The sequence below is a fragment of the Thamnophis elegans genome, chromosome 8, assembly GCF_009769535.1.
Source record: "Thamnophis elegans isolate rThaEle1 chromosome 8, rThaEle1.pri, whole genome shotgun sequence".
NCBI classification, from domain to species: domain Eukaryota; kingdom Metazoa; phylum Chordata; class Lepidosauria; order Squamata; family Colubridae; genus Thamnophis; species Thamnophis elegans.
Genome location: NC_045548.1, coordinates 77,622,297 through 77,649,147, shown reverse-complemented (window position 1 = coordinate 77,649,147; position 26,851 = coordinate 77,622,297). Strand labels below are relative to the sequence as shown.

Below are 26,851 nucleotides of genomic sequence, written 5' to 3'. Positions count from 1 at the left end.
CCTCAAATCCACGTGGTCAGAGGTGGGCATCACATAATGTAACAAACAATTTACCCAGAACCGAGAATGTGAGTGTGTACCTTCCACGCATGTGTGCCAGAAGTGGCATTCAACAGGTTCTGACAAGTTCTGGAGAACCTCTAGCAGAAAGAGTACAGAAGAGAGGCTATTCCCAGTGTGCGTATGCGCAGAACTGCCAGACGAAGGGAACAGCTAAGGAACAAGCGTAGACTTGGGAGTAAAGCCACAGGTGGATGGTGAATGGCCCCTCCCAGAGGGAATAAAAGAGAAGCAAAAGCGGAGTGGAGTTTGCAGGAGACCATTAGTTCATCCCTGCATTCTTGCCAAGCACTGCGGCATCTGAAAGATATCGGCCTGGCCGCTCTCCAAGCCTGATAAAGGTCGGTAATTGTGAACTCTCTGGAAAGACCGTGGGAGAGGAAAGACTTTGCTGGAGAGGAATTCACTGTGCATTAAATAAAAGAGGTTTATCGGGACGAGGACTCGGCTTCGTGCTGCTGGGGAAGCCTCGGTCCGACCAGATATACTATATCTAAAAAGCATTCCCCCGTCTACTCGGTGGAAATTCAAGCACCCCCATAAAGAGAAAGACTTTTGCCCCCACAAAGGGACATACTTCTATTAAGGTTTTGGAGGATGATATATTTAGGAAAAATGCCACAGGTAGTCCTCAACTTACAACGTTTAGGGACCATTTGAAGTTACAGTGGCACAGGGGGGAAAAACTGACGTATAACTATTGTTCAGACTTCTGGGAGCTTCTGACAAGTCACTTCCCAACCTTGTGACTAATTGACCAACTGCAGTGTTTCATTTAACAACTGTCCAGGAAAGGTCATTACGGGGGGCAAAACTCATTTCTCATTTAGCAACAGAAATTTGGGGCACGATTGTGGTTATAAGTCAAGGACTGCTTGTACTAGTCCCAAAGGTGCTTTTATTTCAAGAGGCAACTGGACTTCCTTGTTTTTTTTCTTTTCTTTTGAAGACGTTTCGCTTCTCATCCAAGAAGCTTCTTCAGCTCTTGACAGGATAGTGGGGAATGGAAGGAGGTTCCAGCACAAAACTGCGTTCGACTAAAGCGCGCTCGAAGAAACCGCGTAGCTGACGTCATCAACAGGGCGACAACAGCGCGGAGACAGAAGCACGCTGTAAACGCTAAACCTAAAATTAACTCCTAAACCTAAACCTAACCTCCTAAACCTAATCCTAACCCTAACCCTAACCCTTAACCTAACCCTAACCCTAACCTAACCTCCTAAATCTAACCCTAACCCTAACCCTAATCCTTAACCTAACGCTAACCTAGCCCTAACCCTTAACCTAACCCTTAACCTAACCCTTAACCTAACCCTAAACCTAATCCTTAACCTAACGCTAAACCTAGCCCTAACCCTTAACCTAACCCTTAACCTAACCCTAAACCTAACCCTAACCCTTAACCTAACCCTTAACCTAACCCTAAAACCTAACCCTAACCCTAACCCTAACCCTTAATCTAACCCTAAACCTAAACCTAACTCCCCTAAACCTAACCCTAAACCTAACCCATACCTAACCCTAAACCTAACCCTAAAACCTAACCTAAACCTAACCCTAAACCTAATCCTTAACCTAACGCTAAACCTAGCCCTAACCCTTAACCTAACCCTAAACCTAATCCTTAACCTAACGCTAAACCTAGCCCTAACCCTTAACCTAACCCTTAACCTAACCCTAAACCTAACCCTAACCCTTAACCTAACCCTTAACCTAACGCTAAACCTAGCCCTAACCCTTAACCTAACCCTAAACCTAACCCTTAACCTAACCCTAAACCTAACCCTAAACCTAATCCTAACCCTTAACCTAACCCTAAACCTAACCCTAACCCTTAACCTAACCCTTAACCTAACCCTAAACCTAATCCTAACCCTTAACCTAACTCTAAACCTAACCCTAAACCTAACCCTTACCTTAAGTTGAATCAGCTTGCTTTCAAAGCGCTATTTAAAGCGCCCTTCTTTCTCCGCGCTGGCTGTTGTCGCCCTGTTGATGATGTCAGCGACGCGGTTTAATCGGGCGCGGCTTAGTCGAGCGCAGTTTTGTCGTGCCACGATGGAAGGATTGATGGAAGCATATAATCACATGTATACTATTACATAGTCAATATCATGTTGTATTATTAAGTAATTACATCAATTCATCTTGCCATCAACTGCCAAAGAAGCCAGTTATTGGCTCTTCTGCTCTCCATACACCATATTTATACCTTATCCGACACTTTCTTCCCGCTCTCTCCTCCCCCTTTCTACATCTTTTCTTCCCTCCACCTTTTTCTACTCTACTTCCCCTTCCTTTCTCCATCTCCTCTCTCTGCATTCCACTCCTCCTTATCCTCCTTATCTTCCCCCCTTCCCCCTTCTCCTATCCCTCTCTTCCTATCGTTCTTCTCTCCTCTGCTTCCCACTCTTCCTCTAATTCACTTGGTGTATTTCAGCTTCTGAGCAAACTAAGAATTATTTCTTTAAGAAATGTATCTTTGTATGATCCATCCTAGGGGGGAATAAGCAAGTAGCCACACACTAGCAAGGATCAGCAAAATATACACTTATATTTTCCTTAAGCATTGCTTTCATCTCAGGAGGCTAATAACTCGGTCCCTTGATTCTTTTCCCAGCTTCCTTTTGTTAGTGTTAAGCTGACCCCCTGTGTGTTTTAATCTTCATTTTGTTACCATGGAGTCAATGATTTCCCCCACCCCCCCCGCCCCCAAAGGCAGAACTTATGGACATTCATAAAATAACGTCTTCTTCTTTTGAAAATCAATCCATTCCCCCGGGCCCCCACAGTCATCCGATCTAACTATTGGCAATCCACTTCCTGCCAGATTTCGGGTCTCCAAAAAAAAAAAAGAATCTTCTCTTCATCACTCACAGTTTACAAAGACAGAAAAGCTTGGCGTTTGGGAGGGAAATCTTTTATTTATAAATCGCCGAAGCCAACTTCCCATCAATTAAAATATACTTCGAAAGGGGCCACGTGGTGAAGTGAAAGAAACCACACCAAGCAACCCACAAACACCGAAATGATTAAAACAGCCAAACGGTAAATACAATACAATAGCAATAGCAGTTAGATTTATATACCGCTTCATAGGGCTTTCAGCCCTCTCTAAGCGGTTTACAGAGTCAGCATATTGCCCCCACAGTCTGGGTCCTCATTTCACCCACCTCGGAAGGTTGGAAGGCTGAGTCAACCTTGAGCCGGTGAGATTTGAACCGCTGAACTGCAGATAACAGTCAGCTGAAGTGGCCTGCAGTACTGCACTCTAACCACTGTGCCACCTTGGCTCTTGCAATGCAATGCAATGCAATGCAATGCAATGCAATGCAATGCAATGCAATGCAATGCAATGCAATGCAATGCAATGCAATGCAATGCAATACAATACAATACAATACAATAGCAGAGTTGGAAGGGACCTTGGAGGTCTTCTAGTCCAACCCCCTGCCTAGGCAGGAAACCCTATACCATTTCAGACAAATGGCTATCCAACATCTTCTTAAAGACTCCCAGTGTTGTGGCATTCAGAACTTCTACCAAAGGTTGGTTCCTACCGATTCGGGCCAGTTCAGCCGAATAGGTAGTAACTCTGAAGGACATGTGACTGTACTGATTCTATCCTCGGTGGCGCCATCTTGATTTTCTGCTCTGCACATGCGCAGAACAATCTCCATTGAAAAATGCAATTTTTATTCCTTTTTTTAATGTTGTGCACATGGGCATATTGTTTTAAGTGCAAATGCGAATGCACCAGAGCAAAATTTTTCGGGTGACGGACCGGTAGTAATGGCAGCCGGAGCCCATCCCTGGTATATACCCATTTATCAACCGGAGAACATTTCTCGTATCTTCTGACTGTTTATATTCAGAAACCGCTTCCCCCAACTTGGTGCCTTTTAGATATTTCGGATGACAACTTCCATCCTCCTGAGTTTAGGGAAGCCGAGAATCTCTGGAAAAGCACGCTTGGAAAATCGTTTCGTATTTTAGTCGAGGGTAAAGATGGGAAAGATCAGCGAGCAGTGTGGTGGCCTAGAGGTGAAGACGCTCACCTCCCGCTCGGAAGGTTGAGAGTTCAGTCCCAAGCAGTGACAGCGGTCAGGGTGCCAAGAGGAAATATTTGCTGTGAGCTCTATGTAGGTGTCAGGAAGGGCATCCAGCCAGCAAATGCTCAGCTCTACTCGGTCTCCCCAAACCTCTCCCTAAGCAAGGGGTGTGATCCTACTGGTTTAGGAACCGGTTCGTTGAGTGCATACTTCCTTTCTTAGTGGTCTCCTTTGGGTCACTAAGTGAACTGTTGTAAGTTGAGGACTTCCTGTATTGCAATATGATTTGTTCTTTCTATTCTTTCTCGTCTTCGGTGCTTTCCACTCCCGAGTCATTTTCAGAAAAGAAAAAAAAAACCTTTACATTTGTGGCTGTGTCTTTAAAATTTCGCTCCCTCTTCCCCTTCCTCTGTCTGTCCTCAAACAATGCCTAGCATCTCCACTTATTATTATTACTGTTATCATTTGCCCATCACCTGAAGCTGATATCTCCGGAATCAGTTGGCATTTTAATGGGATGTTTGTACTCCCTGACAGATGAGAAATCCAAGTGATCAAGCAGTCAAAAGCCATCGCTAGCTCCCGGGGACTTTCATGGCGTCGGAGATTAAGGCCATCACTCACTTCCCTTACACACTTTCTAACAGCCCAGCCAAAAGAAAATTCTGGCAATCCTCAGTGGCAATCCTCTCCTAAGGCTACAGAGTAGGAAGCCAGGCAGACCGATTCACAAAATAGAGGTAAATGCAGTGATGTTGACACAAAACGGGAGACTTAGCACTAAGACCTTAGAATTAAGGAGAAATTTCCTGGCAGTGAGAACAATGAATCAGTGGAGCAGCTTGCCTCCAGAAGTTGTGAATTCTCCAACACTGGAAGTTTTAAAGATGTTGGATAAACATTTGTCTGAAGTGGTGTAGGGATTCCTGATTAAGCAGGGGGTTGGACTAGAAGACCTCTAAGGTCCCTTCCAACTCTGGTATTCTATTCTATTTATTCTATTCCATTCTCTATATTTAATATTCTATTCTCTTCTCTCTTCTTTCTTCTCTCTATCTCTTGTCTGCTCTCTCCTCTCCTCTCTTCACTCTATCTCTTCTCTCTTCTCTCTTTTCTCTTCTCTCTTCTCTCCTCTCTATTCTCTATTCTCTATTCTATTCTCTCCTCTCCTACTCTATTCTTCCACTCCACATTCTATTCTATTCCATTCCATTCTCTGTATTTAATATTCTATTGTATTCTATTCTTTATTTATATTCTATTCTATTCTATACTCTAATATTCTATTGTATTCTATTCTTTATTTAATATTCTATTCTATACTCTATATTTAATATTCTATTCTTTATTTAATATTCTATTCTATTCTATACTCTATATTTAATATTCTATTCTATTCTATTCTTTATTTAATACTCTATTCTATTCTATTCTCTATATTTAATATTCCATTCCATTCTATTCTATTCTATTCTATTCTCTATATTTAATATTCCATTCTCTTCTATTTTATTCTATTCTATTCTCTATATTTAATATTCCATTCCATTCTATTCTATTTTATTCTATTCTTTTCTCTATATTTAATATTCCATTCCATTCCATTCTATTTTATTCTATTCTATTCTCTATATTTAATATTCCATTCCATTCTATTCTATTTTATTCTATTCTATTCTATTCTATTCTCTATATTTAATATTCCATTCCATTCTATTCTATTTATTCTATTCTTTTCTCTATATTTAATATTCCATTCCATTCTATTCTATTTATTCTATTCTTTTCTCTATATTTAATATTCCATTCCATTCCATTCTCTTCTATTTATTCTATTCTATTCTCTATATTTAATATTCCATTCCATTCTCTTCTATTTATTCTATTCTATTCTCTATATTTAATATTCCATTCCATTCTCTTCTATTTTATTCTATTCTATTCTCTATATTTAATATTCCATTCCATTCTATTCTATTTTATTCTATTCTATTCTCTATATTTAATATTCCATTCCATTCTATTCTATTTTATTCTATCTTTTCTCAACTTAATATCCTATCTTATTCTCTTCTCTTCTGACTTTGTAACTCTGGCCCTTAAATTAACGTCTGTAAGTCAAAGACTGCCTGTACCAGCATTTTCATTGTACCCCAGTGGGGGTCACATTATTCTCTGGATGACTGAGAATCTCCACAGACTACATTTGACATGTTGGGTTGAGGTCGATTTTTTTTTTTCAAACCCCGGAGAATTTTCTCCCTGTTATTTTTCCGCGTGACTTTACGAGGTGTCTGTTTTATTCACTTTTAGCCTTTCACTGAATGTTCCTTGGATCAATATCTGAAAAGAAAGTCAGGACATCATGATTCCAAGGAAACAAATCGCCGCAGAAAATAAAAAATGACCATTGTGGCTGGAAATCTGATTTGGTACAGGTTTGATGCATTTCCCCCTCACCCCCCCACTCCAACCGTTCTTGTTCAAATCGCGAATAGCAATCAAATGCGCATTCTTCTCCTTCCAAGGTCAGCTCAGAATTCAGGTCAAGCAGTGGGAAGCTTAGCCTGAAGGAGAAAAACGAGGTCATCCTTTGGGGAAGTGTTTAGTTGGTTGTGAGTTTGGATTCAGGTCAAACAGCAAGAACCCGGAAAGATCTTTGAAAAGAACCTAACTTGGTTATGCCAGAAATCATCTTGAAAAAGCCACATATATGTGTGATTGGTTTTCCTACTTCACTCTGCGAATATGACCTCGTAGACGAACCTCACTCTGTCAAGGACCTTGGAGTACTCAAATCATCTAAGTCCAGAGCTCACTGTAACAGCATTGCCAAAAAAGGCATTAAGAGTTGTTAACCTAATTTTGCGAAGCTTCTTCTCTGTCAACATTGTATTGCTAACTAGGGCATACAAACCTTTGCCAGACCAATCCTCGAATACAGCTCGTCTGCCTGGAATCCACACTGTATATCGGATATTAATACGATTGAGCGAATCCAGAGGTATTTCACAAGAAGAGTCCTCCACTCCTCTGCCCACCAGCCAATGCCACCTGGCTACTACCCGGGGGAGGGCCTTCTCTGTAGCAGCTCCGTCCCTTTGGAATGAACTCCCCGCGGAGATCCGGACCCTCACCTCTCTCCAGGCCTTCCGGAAAGCCGTCAAAACCTGGCTGTGCCGGCAGGCCTGGGGTTGATGAGTTCCCCTCTCCTCTCGACTGGTATGGCTGTGTGATTTTTGTGTATTTTAATTATGTGTACTGTTGTTTATGTTCCCTTTCCCCCACTGAGTTGTTCGCCGCCCTGAGTCCCCTCCTGGAGAAGGGCGGCATACAAATAAACCAAATACAATACAATACAATACAACAGAATCCCTTATGCCACCAGGCTCGAAGTTTTGGGCTTGGACAACCTGGAACTACACCGATTAAGGTCGGACCTAAACATAGTACACAACATTGTCTGCTACAACGTCCTACCTGTCAACCACTACTTCATGTTCAACCACAATAATACAGGGACAAATAATCGGTACAAACTCAAGGTAAACTGCTCCAAACTCGATTGCAGAAAATACGACTTCAGCAACAGAGTGGTCAACGCCTGGAATGCTCTACCTGACTCCGTTGTTACGCCCTCTAACCATCACAGCTTCACCCTTAAACTGTCTACCGTGGACCTCACCCCATTCCTAAGAGGTCCGTAAAGGGGGTGTGCATAAGCGCACCAGTGTGCCTCCTGTCCCTGTTCTACTGTCCCCATTTATATGTACTTATTTCTTTTGTATATACATATACCTGCTTATACTTATCTGTTTATATGTTATATTCATACTTATACATGCTTGACAACCCAAAATAAATACATAAATAAACAAATAAATTGGCAAGCAAACAAACAACAAATAAATAAAGTGATCTACTAGAGGTGGTCCTTGAGCTAAGGTCTGGATTAGAAGGCCTTTGATGTCCCTTCCAGCTCCATTCTGATTGTTTGATTGATTGATTGAACTAATCAAGGAGAGGAGCAAGCTGGAATTAAGGAGAAACATCCTAACAGTATCCACTAGATAAGCTTCCTTCAGAGGTTGTGGGTGCTTCATCACTGGAGGTTTTTAAGAAGAGACTGGACTTATCTGAAATAGGATAGGGTCTCCTGCTTGAGCAGGGGGCTGGACTAGAAGACCTCCACGGTCCCTTCCAGCTCTATTCTGATTGAAATGGCATAGGGTCTCCTAATCGAGGAGGGGGCTGGACTAGAAGACCTCCAAGGTCCCTTCCAGCTCTATTCTGATTGAAATGGCATAGGGTCTTCTGATTGAGGAGGGGGCTGGACTAGAAGACCTCCAAGGTCCCTTCCAGCTCTATTCTGATTGAAATGGCATAGGGTCTTCTGATTGAGCAGGGGGCTGGACTAGAAGACCTCCAAGGTCCCTTCCAGCTCTATTCTGATTGAAATGGCATAGGGTCTCCTGCTTGGGCAAGGGGCTGGATTAGAAGACCTCTAATGTCCCTTCCAGCTCTATTCTGATTGAAATGGCATAGGGTCTCCTGCTTGAGCAGGGGGCTGGACTAGAAGACCTCCAAGGTCCCTTCCAGCTCTATTCTGATTGAAATGGCATAGGGTCTCCTGCTTGAGGAGGGGGCTGGACCAGAAGACCTCCAAGGTCCCTTCCAGCTCTATTCTGATTGAAATGGCATAGGGTCTCCTGCTTGAGCAGGGGGCTGGACTAGAAGACCTCCAAGGTCCCTTCCAGCTCTATTCCAATTAAGCCCAATTTAGATTGCCCCACCCCACTTTCCAACAAGCAGCCAACATACCCCGAGAGAGAACGAAGAGATGTTTTATGAAAACGTGCCCGAGGACATTGCCGCTTCATGCAGACCCCCCCTCCACCCACCCCAAGGGTGGAATTTGCACGGCTGCCGCGATGCAGATTGCATGATCGTCTAGCTTTGTCAATCCCCTCGGGTGCATGTAGCATGCTGGCACATCGGATTAAAAAAAGGAAAAAGAAACTGCCAGCAATCAGAGAGGCTGTTTTTTTTATTCTCACCCGCTCCAAATTTATTCAGGACTTATTCCGGGCTTGTAGAGAGTTCCAAGAAAAATGGCATTTCTACTATTTTTCTGGGGTGGATGGCTTGCTCCCCTCCAGACTCGATGTTCTGGCGAGTGTACAAATACACAACAACTCGATAGTATTTTATGCGGGCGTGTAGGTGTCCTGCAGGTGCGGGGGGGCACGCAGCTCTGGCGGGCTCGGGGTCAGGGGTGCAGAGCCGAGCGCTTTCGATAGGCAGCTCTAAAAATATCCCACCGACCATCCGGTCGTGATGGAGGCGAGATTAAATTCTGTCCAGGTAATGAGACACGGGAAAGAGGCTTCGAGATATTTAGCCGGGAGGGCTTAAAAAAAGAAGGGGGGGAAAGGCTACACCTCCACTTGATTGGGGATTGCATGAGGTTGGGAGGTGAAATATGAGCAAAGGTTTCCATAGCTTTGCAGTTTTAACTCACGAGGTCCCAGGGAGAGGGATGATTCATATGCATGGAGTGTAAACCTTTGGTGAATTAGGAGGGGGGGAGGAGGAGGAGGAGGAGGAGGAGGAGGAAAGGAAAGAAGGGAGGGGGGGAGGAAGGAAGGAAGGAGAAAGGCAAAGGAAATAAGAGGAGAAGGAATGAAGGGAAGGAGGGAGGAATGAAGGAAGGAGAAAGATGAAGGAAACAGAAGGAGGAGGAGGGTAAAGAAGGGGAGGGGGAGAGAAGGTGAAGAAGGGGAGGGGAACAAGGAGGAAGAGGGGAGGGAAGGAGAAGGTGGTGGAGGAGGAAGAGGAGGAAGGAGGGAAAGGATGAGAAGTTGAAGAAGGGGTTCTGGAGGAGGAGGGAGTGGGAGGAAAAGGAGAGAGAGAGGAGGAGGAGAGGGAGGAGGAGGAGAGGAAGAGGAGGGAGGAGGAAGAGGGGGAGTGGGGAGGAGGGGGGGAGAAGAAGAAGAATAGTTATTCAACATCTTCTTAAAGACTTCCAGTGTTGAGACATTCACAACTTCTGGAGGCAAGTGGTTCCTCTGATTAATCGTCCTAACTGTTCAGGAAATTTCTCCTTAGTTTTAGGTTGCTTCTCTCCTTGATTCTTATTGTTATTGCATAATATAAAGTTGATACAAGGAAGTCCGTTCATTAAAACATGTATATTCAAAGGCTGTTTTTTTCCTCCATGGGTGGTGGTATTATCTCTCTGGAAAGGACGTGGGAAGCATCAGCGGTGTTGAAAAATAGAGATGAGGGGGAAGGAGGGAACAGAGGGGTACGTGTGGGGATGGGGGTCACACTATTTCATTTTGCCAAAAAATCATCCAATTATTTAATTGTGGAACCAAATATGTTTGCTTTCCAAATGGCATGCGATCAGACATTTGTAGAATTTTAATAGATAGATAGATAGATAGATAGATAGATAGATAGATAGATAGATAGATATAATAGATTAGAGATAGATAGATAGATAGATAGATAGATAGATAAGATAGATAGATAGATAGATAGATAGATAGATAGATAGATGATAGATAGATAGATAGATAGAGATATAATAGATAGATAGATTAGATAGATAGATAGATATAAGATAGCTAGATAGCTAGATGGATAGATAGATGATAGATGATAGATGATAGATAGATAGATAGATAGATAGATAGATAGATAGATAGATAGATAGATAGATAGATAGATAGATAGATAGATAGAGGTAGGTAGGTAGGTAGGTAGGTAGGTAGATAGATAGATGATAGATAGATAGGTAGGTAGGTAGGTAGGTAGGTAGGTAGGTAGGTAGGTAGGTAGGTAGATGATAGATAGATAGATAGATAGATAGATAGATAGATAGATAGATAGATAGATAGATGATAGATAGATAGAGATATTTACATTAACAGAGGGATAGAATTATTCAGTTTTGGTCACCATGATGTAAAAAATATGTGGAGACTCTAGAAAGAGTGCAGAGAAGAGCAACAAAGAGGATTAGGGGACTGGAGGCTAAAACATACGAAGAATGTTTGCAGGAATTGGATATGCATAGTATAGTCTTTATTGTCATCATATAAAATAAATACAACAAAATTGGTTATGGCTAGTTTAATGAAAAGAAAGACTAGGGGCGACATGATAGCAGTCTTCTGATATTTGAGAGGCTACCACTATTCTATTCTATTCTATTCTAATTCTTATTCTTATTCCTATTCCTATTCCATTCCATTCTATTCTATTCCATTCTATTCTATTCTTCTCTTCTATTCAACATTTTCCAAACTATTCAGATCACTGCAACAGCTTCCCTAAATTTTGCAGTCCAATTCTCATCCAGGAATAGCAATACTTGCTGAATAGCAAATAATGCAGCAATACTTGCATTAAGGACAGCTGTGACCAAATTCCCTCCCTTATCAAAAATTGCATGCAAGCTAAAAGCCGGTGCGTGTCTCTCCTTTAATTTGCAAGCTAATGTGGAAATTTAGCCGGAATGGGGTTATCATTCAATGCATGCTAGGCACAGAGCAAAAGGTAAATGATTTTTTTTTTTTTTTTTTTTGCTATAGCCAGAGGGCACTTCACAAGTTTCCCTCTTTCACCATTCGGAAGTTATATCCTGCCACGTTCTTTCTCACAACGCGTTCCACTTTGATGCCAGGGCTCTAAACCATGCCATGTTTTGGAGACATTTAGGAAAAGAAATTTCTACAGAATTATCCACTCACTTCTTTGGAGCAATGATGGACTAGGGGAGACATGATAGCAGTCTTCCAATATCTCAGGGACAAAGAAGAGGGAGTCAGATCATTCTCCAAAGCACCTGAGGGCAGGACAAGAAGCAATGGTGGAAACTAATCAAGGAGAGAAGCAACCTAGAATTAAGGAGGAATTTCCTGACAGTTAGAACAATTAATCAACTTGCCTCCAGAAGTTGTGAATGTTCCAACACTGGATGTTTTAAAGACGATCTTGGATAACCATTTGTCTGAAATAGCGTAGGGTTTCCCGCCTGGGCAGGGGGTTGGACTAGAAGACCTCCAAGGTCCCTTCCAACTTGTTATTCTGTTAATTCTGCTACTTTTCAGACTCTCCAACCACCAGTCCTGTCAAACGGTTTTATTGTGACTTGGTGGTGATTTATATTCTCCAAACTGGCTCATGGTGTTCATAATAGCAATAGCAATAGCAGTTAGACATATACCGCTTCATAGGGCTTTCAGCCCTCTCTAAGCAGTTTACAGAGTCAGCATATTGCCCCCAACAACAATCCGGGTCCTCATTTCACCCACCTCGGAAGGATGGAAGGCTGAGTCAACCTTGAGCCGGTGAGATTTGAACCGCTGAACTGCAGATAGCAGTCAGCTGAAGTGGCCTGCAGTACTGCACCCTAACCACTGCGCCACCTCGGCTCTCTTATGCTTTTTATATGTTTGAACAGATTGTGATAAATTCCAGAAGATAACAGATAAATATGAAGAGTACTCATGGGAACGTATATTTGTGAATGTATATCCAAAGGGAAAAAATAAAACTTTTTACAAACAACAACAACAGGGAATAAAAGGTAAATTGAACCCAATCAGTACAGGTGAAAGATCCTCAACGCAGCCAGCCCACTGAGACCCTGAGGGCATTAGCACCAAAGCTTTGATGAGAGACCTTCGTAAATTAAAGCTACAAACAGATAAACAGAAGACTTTACATTTAGAGTCTCGAAATAACTCTACAATAGGGACGTGGTGGCTCAGTGGTTGAGACGTTGAGCTTGTCAATCAGAAAGGTTGGCAGTTCGGCGGTTCGAATCCCTAGCGCCGCATAACAGAGTGAGCTCCCATGACTTGTCCCAGCTTCTGCCAATCTAGCAGTTTGAAAGCACATAAAAAATGAAAGGAGAAAAATAGGCACCACCTTTGGTGGGGATGGCAACAGCGTTCCATGCGCCTTCAGTGTTTAATCATGCCGGCCACATGACCACGGAGACATCTTCGGACAGCGCTGGCTCTTCAGCTTTGAAACAGAGATGAGCACCGCCCCCTAGAGTCAGGAACAACTAGCACGTATGTGCAAAGGGAAACTTTACCTAATAACCTACATGTTATTATGGAACTCGGAGCAACTTTAATCAAATCAAAATTTCCCTAGTGACGTCCTGCCCAATCTTGCCAGTTATTAAACAAAAGTTGGCAACAGTACAGAACTTGGTATCGCTCAAACCAACCAAAAGATAATTAAGATTAAAAAGAGCATGTAGGCCCTGGGTACTGAGTTAATAAAACTATAATAAATGCATCTAAATCTACATCAGCTATCGAGGCCTTTTATAATTCTCAGGATGCCCAGTGCATTCCGGGTGCAATAAAATTTGCATGGAGTAGAATTTTGTTTTAATTCAATGTCTTATACATTCAGTCCAAGTCCTTAAGGAGTTCCTGCGGTATGGGCCTAGTCCTGTTCTTCATACTGTATATGGGGCCCTTGGTGATCTCTGAACTTGAATGTTGTCTTGCAGAAGTCTCATTACCCAACTACATAACATCATCAGTGCTAGAAGGGAGTGAGGTTTGTGGAGAAGGAGGAGGAGGAGGAGGAGGAGGTCCCTGGTGCTCTCTGATTTTGGTGGTTTTCTTGCAAGACATTTCATTACCAACTAAGTAACATCATTACTACTAGAAGGGAGTGGCTTTTGTGGAGTGGGAGGAGGAGGAGGAGGAAGAGGAGGAGAAGGAAGAGGAGAAGGAGAAGAAGAAAAGGAGGAGGAGATTATGTGGGGTCCTTGGTGCTCTCTGAGCTTGGTGGATTTCTTGCAGACATTTCATTACCCAACTGAATAACATCATCAGTTCTAGAAGGGAGTGGGTTTTGTGGAGTGGGAGGGGGGAAGAGGAGGAGGAGGAAGAATAGGAGGAGAAAAGGAGAAGGAGATTATGTGGGGTCCTTGGTGCTCTCTGAGCTTGGTGGATTTCTTGCAGACATTTCATTACCCAACTGAGTAACATCATCAGTTCCAAAAGGGAGTGGGTTTCATGGAGTGGGAGGAGGAAGAGGAGGAGGAGGAAGAAGAGGAGGAGAAAAGGAGGAGGGGGATTGTGGGGTCCTTGGTGCTCTCTGAGGTTAATTATTTTTAATTAACTCTGAGATTAATTATTTTGTGCAGACATTTCATTACCCAACTGAGTAACATCATCAGTGCTATAAAGGAGTGGGTTTGGTGGTGGTGGTGGTGGTGGTGGTGGTGGTGGTGGAGGAGGAGAGGAGGAGGAGGAGGAGGGGGAGGGGGGAGGAGGAGGAGGAGGAGGAGGATTGTGGGGTCCTTGGTATTCTCTGAGCAAGTGATTTTCTTGCAGACATTTATTACCCAACTAAATAACATCATTTGTGCTAGTCCCTTTATATACCCGAGGCTTGCTCTCTCAGAAGACTGTTCAAAAGGAAGCATGGACTGACAACTTCATATGTTGTCTAAATGGGGCATAATGGTTCGTGGTTAGAGACAATGAGCTTGTCAGCTGGAAAGTTTGACAGCTGGAGTTCAAGACCCGAGTGCCATGCAATGGAGTGAGCTCTCATTCCTCGCTCCAGCTCCTGCCCACCCGCAGTTTGAAAGCCTGCAAATGTGAGTAGATCAATAGGTACCATTTCAGTGGAAAGGGAACAGCGTTTCATACATCTCGGCGTTTAGCCATGCAAGCCATAATGACTACAGATGTGTCTTTGGACAATGCCGGATCCTTCGGCTAAGAAACAGAGATGAATACCAGCCCTAGTGTTGGATATGACCTGTGGTGGCCCGCCGGCAGCCAGTAGAACTGGCAGCAGAGTCAGACAGTGAGGAGGTTGGGGAGGAACATGGGCCAGTCCTGGAGGTTGAGGAAAGCTCAGGGGAGGACTCTCTCGTCCGAGGCAGAGAGAGAGAGAGAGCTAGACAGAAGTGAGCAGAAGAACAGCTGGAGCCTGTTCCCAGTGTGCACATGTGCAAAGCTGCCAGAAGAAAGAACAACTAATAAATCAGGGTCGACCTGGGAGTAAAGCCACACCTTGGAGGTGATTGGCCCCTCCCATAGGAAACAAGAAGGAGCAAATGGGGAGTGGGCTTCTGCAGGAAACAATTTGTTCCTTCAGGTCATGTCAAGTGTGGAAAGTTCTGTTTGTAACTATAGCAATAGCAGTTAGCAATAGCAGTTAGACTTATATACCGCTTCATAGGGCTTTCAGCCCTCTCTAAGCGGTTTACAGAGTCAGCATATCGCCCCCACAGTCTGGGTCCTCATTTCACCCACCTCGGAAGGATGGAAGGCTGAGTCAACCTTGAGCCTGTGAGATTTGAACCGCTGAACTGCAGATAACCGTCAGCTGAAGTGGCCTGCAGTGCTGCACCCTAACCACTGCGCCACCTCGGCTGTATAAGAGCCTTCTGAAGGCAACTTCTGTTCTTTGGGTTGATGGTTCTCACTATAAGAGATGCTGTGCCAAATTTGGCCTTGCCCTGCATTTGGAAACTAGTTATCCGGCAGCTCGGCATATGAGATAAGGTACGTGTGGATAAACATTCCTCGGAGAGACTGTTTACTAATCCTTGCAGACTGTGAATGAAAGGAATTAAGCAGTCGTGCAAATAAAAGGGGTTTGGCCAGGACCAAAACTCTGCTTCTCGCTTTTTAAGGAAGCCTGGGTCAGAACAATGACTGGACCAGGGAAACCTTTACCGCTTTCTGTTGTCAAAAGCTTGTTCTTTCTCCCCCCTGCAGGGTTAGCCCCATATGTGTTGGGTGACCCCTTTATCTCAAGATGAACAAAACAGCTGGAAGAAAATTCGAATCACTGTGGATTCATTCTTCACACATGAATGGCAATAGGTTATGACTTGGCTGGGAAGATCTTAATCCATGAATATTTGATATAGAGCATCAAACTAACATAACATCCTCGTTCCTACTTGGGTCCTCTTCAGGCAACTAATTTATCAGTCGTAAATCTGTTAGATATACAGGGACAGATTAGCAGAGTGAGATGGGCCTTGTAGGTCATCTAGTCCAATCCTCCCCCCCCCTGCACAAGCAGGAGACCCTACACTCATTATAGAGCCGAGGTGGCGCAGTGGTTAAATGCAGCACTGCAGGCTACTTCAGCTGACTGCAGTTCAGCAGTTCGGCTGTTCAAATCTCACCGGCTCAAGGTTGACTCAGCCTTCCAATCCTTCCGAGGTGGGTAAAATGAGGACCCGGATTGTTGTTGGGGGCAATATGCTGACTCTGTAACCGCTTAGAGAGGGCTGAAAGCCCTATGAAGCGGTATATAAGTCTAACTGCTATTGCTATTGCTATTTCTGACCGACGGCAGCCCAGTCCTTCTTGAAAGCCTCCAGTGATGAAGCTCCCGCAACTTCTGGAGGCAACTTCTGTTCTATTGGTTGATTGTTCTCACTGTCAGAAATGTATCCAACCAATCAAGGTTGGAGCTCCCCTTGATTAGTCTCCATCCATCGCTCTGGTTTTGGCCTTTGGAGAATAGGTAGTTTCTTCTTTGTGGCAGCTTCATAGATAGCGATAGCACTTAGACTCACATATCCCTTCAGAGTTCTTTACAGCCGTCTCTAAGAGGTTTACAGAGTTGTCATATTGCCCCCAACAATTTGGGTCCGTCATTTGACCCCCCCCCTTGGAAGGATGAAGGATGAGTCAACTTTGAGCCTGGTGAGATTGAACTGCCAAATTGCAGTCAGCAAGCAGTCATCAGAAGGAGCCTGCAGTACCGCCCTCTAACCACTGCGCCATTGAGGCTCATGGTGTTCATAATAGCATAGCAATAGCAGTTAGACTTATATACCGCTTCATAGGGCTTTCAGCCCTCTCTAAGGGTTTACAGAGTCAGCATATTGCCAACACAACAATCTGGGTCCTCATTTTACCCACCTCGGAAGGATGGAAGGCTGAGTCAACCTTGAGCCGGTGAGATTTGAACCGCCGAACTGCAGATAGCAGTCAGCTGAAGTGGCCTGCAGTACTGCACCCTAACCACTGTGCCATAAATATGTATCCTTTCACTGAATTGCACATAGACCCCAACTGAGGTTCTAAAATAACAGATTAACGGTTGGAAGGGACTTTGAAGGTCTTCTAGTCCAACCCTCTGCTCAAGCGGGAGATCCTATCCATTGTCAGAAAAGTCACTGTCCAGTTTCTTCTTAAAAATCTCCAGTGATGAAGCATCCACAACCTCTGGAGGCAATTGTTCCACTGGTTAATTGTCCTCACTGTCCGGAAGTTTCTCCTTAACTCCAGATTGCTTCTCTCCTCAATTAGTTTTCATCCATTGTTTCTTTTCCTGTCTTCTAGTGCTTTGGAGAATAGTTTTGCTCCTGCTTCTTTATGGCCCTTCAAATTTGGAAGACTGCTGTCATGTTTCCCCTAGTCCTTCTTTTCACCAAACTGGACATACCCAATTCCTGCAATCATTTTCATATGTTTTAGTCTCCAGTCCCCTAATCCTCTTTGCTGCTCTTCTCTGTCCTTTTCTAGAGTGTCAACATCTTTTTCACATCATTTCATTCATTTCATTTCCTTTATTTGTATGCCGCCCTTTTCCCTGGGGGGACTCAGGGCGGCTCACAATTCAAAAAGGGAGGGGGGGGGAGAGAAACAGTATTCCAATATGGAAACAATACAACATATTAAAAGAGAGCACAACAGTCACACATTCGGGTGGGGTTGGAATCTTAACCCCAGGCCAGCCGGGACAGCCAGATCTTCAAAGCGGCGCGGAAGGATTGGAGGGTGGTGAGGGTCCGAATCTCCACGGGGAGTTCGTTCCAGAGGTCGGAGCAGCCACCGAGAAGGCTCTCCCTCCGGGTAGTTTGCCAGTTTGCACCGGCTAGTAGATGGGATTCGGAGGAGGCCTAATCGATGCGATCGTATCGGTCTAGTGGAGGTAATTGGCAGTAGGCGGTCTCTCAATACCCAGGCCCACTACCATGAAGGGCTTTCATGGCGACCAAAACTGGATGTGAAGGAGACAATGTCCTCCATTCGGTTCTTCCAAATACGATGGGAAGATGATAGCTCCAGGAACCCGAGGAGATCAAAAATGTCATCGCTTGCATCCAGGCAAACGATGATTTCCTTGGACTTTGCAACCACCGTTGTGGCTTCCAAGGCGAATAAGAAGAGGATTTATCTTTCCTCCTGATGCTCAGCGTGAGTCATGCAAACCGCATGCAAAATTGATGAGAGCCACACCGGGCATCTGCCAAGACAATGCCGTTGGCTTCCAGGGCTCCTGCTGTGGGTGCACCAGGTTAGGATAATAGCTTGTTTTATTGATGCTCTGCGGAGATCTCAGATGCTTGCCTTTGGTTTCCAGCATCTGCTTTCAGGCCCCAGAGAAGACAGCCAAGAGAAAGAGAGGCAAGGTTATGTGGGAAGAGAAACATGGCGGACCTCCGTATTTGGAGATCCCTGCAGCTCTTTGAGTTGGCGTTGAATCCAAATCTCGCCCAGATCCAAACTTTGGATGGAAGATCAGTCAATCAGAATAGAACTAGAAGGGGCTTTGGGAGTCTTCTAGTCCAGTGTTTCTCAACCTTGGTCACTTGAAGATGTCTGGACTTCAACTCCCAGAATCCCCCAGCCAGCGAACGCTGGCTGGGGAATTCTGGGAGTTGAAGTCCAGACATCTTCAAGTGGCCAAGGTTGAGAAACACTGGACTAGTCCAACCTCTTGCTCAAGCATCTATGGGGTCTTCCAGATCATGGTTGTCCCAAAGGTGCTTTTTTTCAAGAGGCAACTGGACTTTCTGGTTTTTCTTCGAAGACATTCGCTTCTCATCCAAGAAGCTTCTTCAGCTCGGACAGGATAGTGGGGAATGGAAGGAATGATACTCCTTGCAGACAGCTGGTCATTTGCATCCTTTTAGAGGTTCATTGAGGCCACTTGGAGGTTTATCTCTGTACTCAGGTCATGGGCTGTGTCAGGTTTTTCCTTGAAGACGTTTCACTTCTCATCCAAGAAGCTTCTTCAGCTCTGACTGGATGGTGGGGAATGGAAGGATTGATACTCCTTGCAGACAGCTGGTCATTTGCATCCTTTTAGAGGTTCATTGAGGCCACTTGGAGGTTTATCTCTGTACTCAGGTCATGGGCTGTGTCAGGTTTTTCCTCGAAGATGTTTCACTTCTCATCCAAGAAGCTTCTTCAGCTCGGACAGGATGGTGGAGAAGGGAAGGAGTGATACTCCTTGCAGACAGCTGGACGTTTGCATCCTTTTAGAGGTTCATTGAGGCCACTTGGAGGTTATCTCTGTCCTCAGGTCATGGGCTGGGTCAGGTTTTTCCTCAAAGATGTTCACTTCTCATCCAAGAAGCTTCTTCAGCTCTGACTGGATGTGGGGAAGGGAAGGAATGATACTCCTTGCAGACAGCTGGACATTTGCCTCCTTTTAGAGGTTCATTGAGGCCAGTTGGAGGTTTATCTCTGTCCTCAGGATCACCTGAGTAATGCAAATGGTTCCTGTAGTCTGCAATTTTTTTTCCCTCTGGAAATCCGTTCCTACTCCCGCACCATTGCAAGGGTCTCCATCCCAAATTGTATAGCTAAAAGTCTATAGAGATTCTCCATCATCCAGGTCATGGTTGTCCCAAAGGTGCATTTTTTTTCATGAGGCAACTGGACTTTCCTCGTTTTTCTTTGAAGCCGTTTCGCTTCTCATCCAAGAAGCTTCCTCAGCTCTCAGACGCTTCTTGAATGAGGAGTGAAACGTCTTCAAAGGCAAAGCAGGAAGTCCAGTTGCCTCTTTTAAAAAGCACCATTGGCACCTCTGCCCAAGCAGGAGACCCTCTACCATCCCAGACAAATGACTGTCCAGTCTCTTCTTGAAAACCTACATGATGGAGCCCCCACAACTTCCGGAGGCAAGCAGTTCCACCGGTTAATTGTCCTCCCTCTTAGGAAGTTTCTCCTGAATTCCAGGTTGCTTCTCTCCTTGGTTAGTTTCCATCCATTGCTTCTCCTCCTGCCTTCTGGTGCTTTGGAGACTAAATGGACCCCTCTGTTAGTAATCCTCCAGGTCTCTGGGTTGATCTAAGGTTCTTGTTCATTAGAGAACTTGGGTGTTTGCTTCCCTAAAACTCAGCAGGACGTCCTTGTGAGGTCATTGGATGATATCAACCAGAGGTGGGTTCCTACCAGTTCGCACCCATTCGATAGAACCAGTTCGTCAAATCTACCGAACCAGTTAGAAGAGGTTCCACCAGTGGACCCGGAAAGCAGGCCACACCTACAGAAGAGGTTCCAAAATTCTTTGAAACCCACCACTGGTCCTTGGATATGATTATTCTACACTATCATGCTCCTATTTATAAAACTCAGTGCCTCTTTGAAAGGTAAGGATGACTACTTGCGTTTGTGGTGCAATCAGAACATTGCGTGTGTTGAAGTTGTTTTAACGCAAACCAAAGATGCCTTTTGAAAAACAAGTTTACATCTATTCTTATGCATGCCAGTGCTGTGTGTGAGGTCATTTAAGGTGGTTCTGACAAGTGTCATTGGCATCTTCATATCCGGTCACATGGGCGGCAAGCCACTCCCATCTGATCACATGGGCGGCAAGCCACTCCCACAAAGGAGGCCACACCCACAGAGTAGGTTCGAACAATTTTTGAAAACCCACCACTGATATCCACATTTGTCTCATCCATAGCTATATCTCTTTGTACCTGCTAATGGTGTGATGACCTTACATTAGCTGACATCCAGGTCATGAAATGTCTCGAACTTCCTTTAATCATCATTTACAAGCCCAAGCCAACCTCTTTCCTAATTCACTTTCTCGAACTTCTCAAGACCTCCAAGGAAGATGGGTTGCTTTCACAGTTTGTAAGACCACTTAGAAATCACGTAACTGTCAAGGAAAACAACAGAATTCAGTTTTGCTTCTATGGGTAGCCCTCGACTTACAACCACAATTGAGACCCCCCATTGATGTCGCTAAGCCGGAAATGTGTGAGTTTTTGCCCCATTTTACGATTTTTCTTGCCACGGTTGTTAAGTGAATCGCTGCGGTTGTTAGACACACAGTTGTTACGTGAAACGGGTTTCACCAGTGACTTTGTCAGAAGGACAGAAAATGGGATTATGGGGTCTCCCAGACACATAAATATGAGATCAGTTGCCATCCATCTGAATGTAAATCATGTGACCAAAGACGGGGAGGCTGCAATGGTCATAAGTGTGAAAAATGGTCATGAGCCACTTTTCTCTGTGCTGTCATAACTGTTGTGGCCCGCCAGTGGCCAACGGAGCTGGTGGCACACTCAGAGAGTGAGGAGGGTTGGGGAGGAACATGGGCCAGTCCTGGAGTCTGGGGAAGGCTCTGATGAGGGCTCTGCGTCGGAGGCAGAAGAGAGAGAGAGAGGTAGACAGCAGTGAGGCAGAAGAACAGCTGGAGCCTGTTCCCAGTGTGCGCATGTGCAGAGCTGCCAGAAGATAAGAACAACTAAGAAATCAGGGTCGACTTGGGAGTAAAGCCACACCTTGGATGGTGATTGGCCCCTCCCATAGGAAACAAGAAAGGAGCGAATGGGGAGTGGGCTTCTGCAGGAAACGATTTGTTCCTTCGGGGCATGTCAAGTGTGGAAAGTTCCGTTTGTAACTATAAGAGACTCTGCCAAATTTGGGCCTTGCCCTGCATTTGGAAAGAGCCGGATGCCAGTTATCAGCTGCCTTCAGAGTCGTACATCGTTGGGGCAGAAGAACAGCTGGGGCCTGTTCCCAGTGTGCGCGTGCGCCGAGTTGCCAGGAGAAAGGAACAGTTAAGGAAGAAGGGCTAACTCGGGAGTAAATGCACAGGTGGACAGTGAATGGCCCCTCCCATGGGGAATAAAGAGGAGGACAGGGGAGTGGAGTTTGCAGGAGACAATTAGTTCCATTCATTAGGGTGAAGATCTGTTCTTGACTTTGTGCCAAGTATGATCTGCTACAGAGTGGCGTTTGGAAGATATCGGCCTGGCAGCTCTCCAAGCCTGATAAAGGCCTGTAGCTGTGAAATCTCTTGAAAGACTGTCGGCCGGGACTTTGCTGGAGAGGAATTCCCTTTCACCTAAATAAAGAGGTTTTATAATCGGGACGATGAGTTGGCTTCCTGCTTTTGGGAAGCCTAGGTCAAAACAGTAACTTTAAACAGTCACCAAGGAAACTGTTGCAATTCAAGGATTATCTCTACTTGGGGATACAAAGTAGGCTTTGTTCTTGGAAAGGGCAGGGGGCAGGCATGAAACTTTGGGTTTTGGTTGATTGGTTGGTTGGTTGGCTGGCATGGAAATGGCTAGTAGCTACTAATTATATAAAAGCAAAAAGTTGAGAGTATAAGTTTACTTTGCAAAATTATTGCACTGCGCTGGAAAAAGTTGTTTCTTCTTTGTTCTCTTTTAACAGAATAAAAAAAATTCTCCTTAGTTCTAGGGTGTTTATCTCCTTGTTAATTCAATTCAATTCATAGGAGAGTTGGAAGGGATTAACAGATGAACAGAGTTGGAAGGGACCTTGTAGGTCATCTAGTCCTACCCCCTACCCAAGCAGGAGACTCTACACCATTTCTGACAGATGGCAGTCCAGTTTTCTTCTTAAAAACCTCCAGTGATGAAGCTCCCACAACTTCTAAATAACAGAATAATAACAGAGTTGGAAGGGACCTTGTAGGTCATCTAGTCCAACCCCCTACCCAAGCAGGGGAGACTCTACCACCATTTCTGACAGAGGGCAGTCCAGTCTCTTCTTAAAACCCGCCATTGATGAAGCTCCCACAACTTCTGAAGGCAACTTTGTTCCATGGGTTGATTGCTCTCACTGTCAGAAAATTTCTCCTATTTCCAGGTTGAATCTGTCTTGGAGGTCTCCTACTCCAACCCTCCTCCCTCAAACAGGAGACCTTATACTGTTTGAGACAAATGGCTGTCCAGTCTCTTCTTGAAAGCCTCCAGTGAAGGAGCACCCACAACCTCTGGAAGCAAGTGGTTCCACTGATTAATTGTAAGGAAAGTTCACCTTAATTTAGGTTGGATCTCTCCTTGATTCAGTTCCCATCTTAAATCTTAATTTTGGAGAAGAGCCTGCTCCTCTCCTGATTTTTTTTCCCCTCCCTCCCTTTCCTGTTCTCTCGATTTTCATTAACATTTCACATTAAGATAAATGTCAGCACAGCTTAAAATTCCCGGGAAACTGTATGATTCTGTTCAAAAGGAATAGGCATAAAAACAACTCTTGAAGAAACATCAGGCTGGCAAGCCCACCGTAACTTTATGAGTGTGGGGGGGTAGGAAGGAGAGATTCCAACTTTCTGTTTGGAAGGAGAATTTCCTTTTTGGGGAGGAAGAAGCAAATATGAAAAGAGGGCTGTTGAGCCAAGCCTTGTCCACCTACCAGTTGCAAATCTGAAGAGCGGCACATGACTCATGTTGTGTCATTTAGCTTTGCGGATAGTCAGTGAAGCTTCATTTGATTGGGATGAACTGTAAGGGAAGAAGTGAGTGGAGGAGAGGATAGGGAGAAGAAGAAGAAGAGATAAGAAGAGAAGAGAAGAGAAAATATGAAGGGAAGGGAAGGGAATAAGGAGATGAGGAGAGAAAATATGGAATGGAATGGAATGGGGAGAGGAGAGGAGAAGAGAAGAGGAGAGAAGAGATATGGAATGGAATGGTAGGAGGAGAGGAGGAGGAGGAGAATAGAAGAGGAGATGAATGGAATGGAGTAGAGGAGAGGAGAGGAAAAGAGAAGAGAAAGTATGGAATGGAAGGAAGGAATGGGAGAGGAGAAGAGAAGGAAGAGAAGAGAAAATAGTGGAATGGAATGGAAGGGAATGGGAGAGGAGAGGAGAAGAGAAGAGAAAATATGAATGGAATGGATAAGAGATAGATGAGAGAAAATTGGAATGAATGGAATGGGAGAGGAAAGGAGAGGAGAAGAGAGAGAGTGGAATGGAATGGGAGTGGAATGGAATGGAGTAGGAGGAGAGGAGGAGAGGAGAAGAGAAGAGAAAATATGGAATGGAATGGAATAGAATGGAATAAGAGATGAGAGGAGAGAAGATATGGAATGGAATGGAATAGGAGAGGAGAGAAAATAAAATATGGAATGGAATGGGAGAGGAGAAGAGAAGAGAAGAGAAAATGTGGAATGGAATAGGAGAGGAGAGAAGATATGGAATGGAATGGGAGAAGAGAGGAGAGGAGGAGAAGAGAAGAGAAGAGAAAATGTGGAATGGAATAGGAGAGGAAAGAAAATATGGAATGGAATGGAATGGAAAGGGAGAGGAGAAGAGAAGAGAAGAGAAGAGATATGGAATGGAATGGAGTGGAATGGAATGGAGTAGGAGGAGAGGAGGAGAGGAGAAGAGAAGAGAAAATATGGAAGGGAATGGAATAAGAGATGAGAGGAGAGAAAATATGGGATGGAATGGAATAGGAGAGGAGAGAAGATATGGAATGGAATGGAATAGGAGAGGAGAGAAAATAAAATATGGAATGGAATGGGAGAGGAGAAGAGAAGAGAAGAGAAAATGTGGAATGGAATAGGAGAGGAGAGAAGATATGGAATGGAATGGGAGAAGAGAGGAGAGGAGGAGAAGAGAAGAGTCGGGAATGACTAGCACACGTGTGCAAGGGGAACCTTTAGTTTCCCTTTATTTCTTTGTCTGTAAACATAAATCCAACAATTCTACGTTGCTGGTCATAACTGGTTTAAATCAAAGCAAGTTAACTTGGGCGATAAGCTTAGTTGTTGTTGGCCCACCGTCACGGCTTAAAAGAAAAGAAGTCGTATCTCATCATCCAGTCAGGCAAACATTACACGGGGGAACCTTCCATCAAAGCATCCCCTACTTACCCAAGAAATCCAGCCCGCTGGTGTCCTTGGTAGAACTCATGCAATTCTCCAAGTAAATCCCATCCTTGAAACAATCGTCCTGCTTTTGGTTAAGCCAAGGATCTCGCTGGGTTGGTCCAACACCTCGCCACTGAAGCAGGAACACGGCGTCTGCATGATGCCACACGGATGGGAGCTGCTGCTGGTGGCCAGGCAAGTATCCAGCCACTTACACAACATCTGGCAAGCGGCTTTGCTGGGGCTTCTGTTGCCCACCACGAGATATTCCACCGAGAAGTCACCTTTCCTGGACTTTGGCCGGTTTCTCCGCCTGACCCACCCGCTGTCCACTTGGAAAGGCTCTGCTTCATCTGCAGAACTGCTTGTTGGACTGGAGGAAGGCATAGCGGGGTGGAGGTGTCGCAAAGGTTCAGCACGTCGTTCGAAGCTCTCCATGCCCAGGTACGTCCGCGTGGACTCCAGGAAGGAGTCGAACTGGTAGGTGCGATCTGCTGGCGGTCCGCAGAGACCCGAGGGCTTCAAGACCTTCAGGTACAAGGTGTACCTCCGAGGGTCGGGGTTCTGGATAATCCAATTGCAATGGGAAGCATCAACGGGAAGACGGCGAAAGAGGAGAAGTACCCGAAAACTTGCCCTGGACCAAAGTGGTGCACGGCGACGGTCGGAAGTCGAGGGCCACCACGGTCCACACGCCAGGAATGGTTGCATCAACCAAAGCAGGTTCAAGGAATATCTATTGCTCCCCTCATCCTAGTCCCCTGGTCCTTTGGAACTCAACGCAATTCCCAGGCAAAGAGCAGATCTTGGACATAACAGGAGAAAAGGGAGAGAGAGAACTGGCCCCCAGTTCCAGCGGCAGATTAATCCAGCCTTCTCACATCTGGATTGAGGCTCTTCCTTGGGGCTCGCGCCAAGCAACCTGCAGAAGGAAAGAAGAGACACATGGGAGTTTCATGTCTAGGGAGATTCCTCAATCATCCAGGTCACTCTTGTCCCTTTTTCAGAGGCAACTGGAATTTCTTGGTTTGTTTCCCTTTAAAGACTTTCGCTTCTCATCCAAGAAGCTTCTTCAGCTCTGGGAGGATAGTCAGATCCTTCCAGTCCCCACTATCCTGTTAGAGCTGAAGGAGCTTCTTGGATGAGAAGTGAAATGCCTTCAAAGGAAAAAAGTGTCTACTTTCCTGCTGAATAGCAATAGCAATAGCAGTTAGACTTATATACCGCTTCATAGGGCTTTCAGCCCTCTCTAAGCGGTTTACAGAGTCAGCATATCGCCCCCAACAACAATCCGGGTCCTCATTTCACCCACCTCGGAAGGAGGGAAGGCTGAGTCAACCTTGAGCCGGTGGGATTTGAACAGCCGAACTGCAGATAACAGTCAGCTGAAGTGGCCTGCAGTACTGCACCCTAACCACTGCGCCACCTCGGCTCTTAAAAAAAAAAAGCCCTTTGGGATGTGGATTTCAGGAAGTTCAAATGCAGGAAGGTGAAAGGCAGCGATCCAAAGAACCATGATGGGGAACCTGTGGCACGCGTGCCCAAGGTGGCAAATGGAGGCCGTGTCACCTGGCACGCATGACCTCACCCATGGGCTCACTTGGCCTTCATTCACGCAGCAGTGCTGGAAGCTGGAAGAGCTGGCCTTCCGTTTTCCGGCGTGAGCATGGATGCCAGCCAGCTGATTGTCATGCACGCATGCGCCAGTAACTGGAAGATGAGCTGGCCGGCGCACATGTGCCATAGGTTCACCATCGCTGAATTAGGGCATTATGGATAGTCTGAGGTCACACCTGCTTGTGTAATGCACTCCCCTCCCCTCTCTGCTAGGGGCTTATC

General features: G+C 45.0%; 1 protein-coding gene across 1 annotated transcript in view; it reads right to left on the bottom strand.

Moving 5' to 3' along the window:
- ADGRB1 (adhesion G protein-coupled receptor B1) overlaps positions 1-26,604 on the bottom strand; it is a 132,221-nt gene extending 105,617 nt beyond the window's left edge. Inside the window, 9 exon segments of the mRNA XM_032222333.1 lie at positions 7,175-7,223; positions 19,954-19,975; positions 25,137-25,325; positions 25,361-25,434; positions 25,436-25,608; positions 25,611-25,643; positions 25,646-25,748; positions 25,894-25,934; positions 26,601-26,604. Of these exon segments, the coding sequence (XP_032078224.1) occupies positions 7,175-7,223; positions 19,954-19,975; positions 25,137-25,325; positions 25,361-25,434; positions 25,436-25,608; positions 25,611-25,643; positions 25,646-25,748; positions 25,894-25,934; positions 26,601-26,604 (688 nt within the window).
- Between the last annotated feature and the right edge of the window lie 247 nt (positions 26,605-26,851).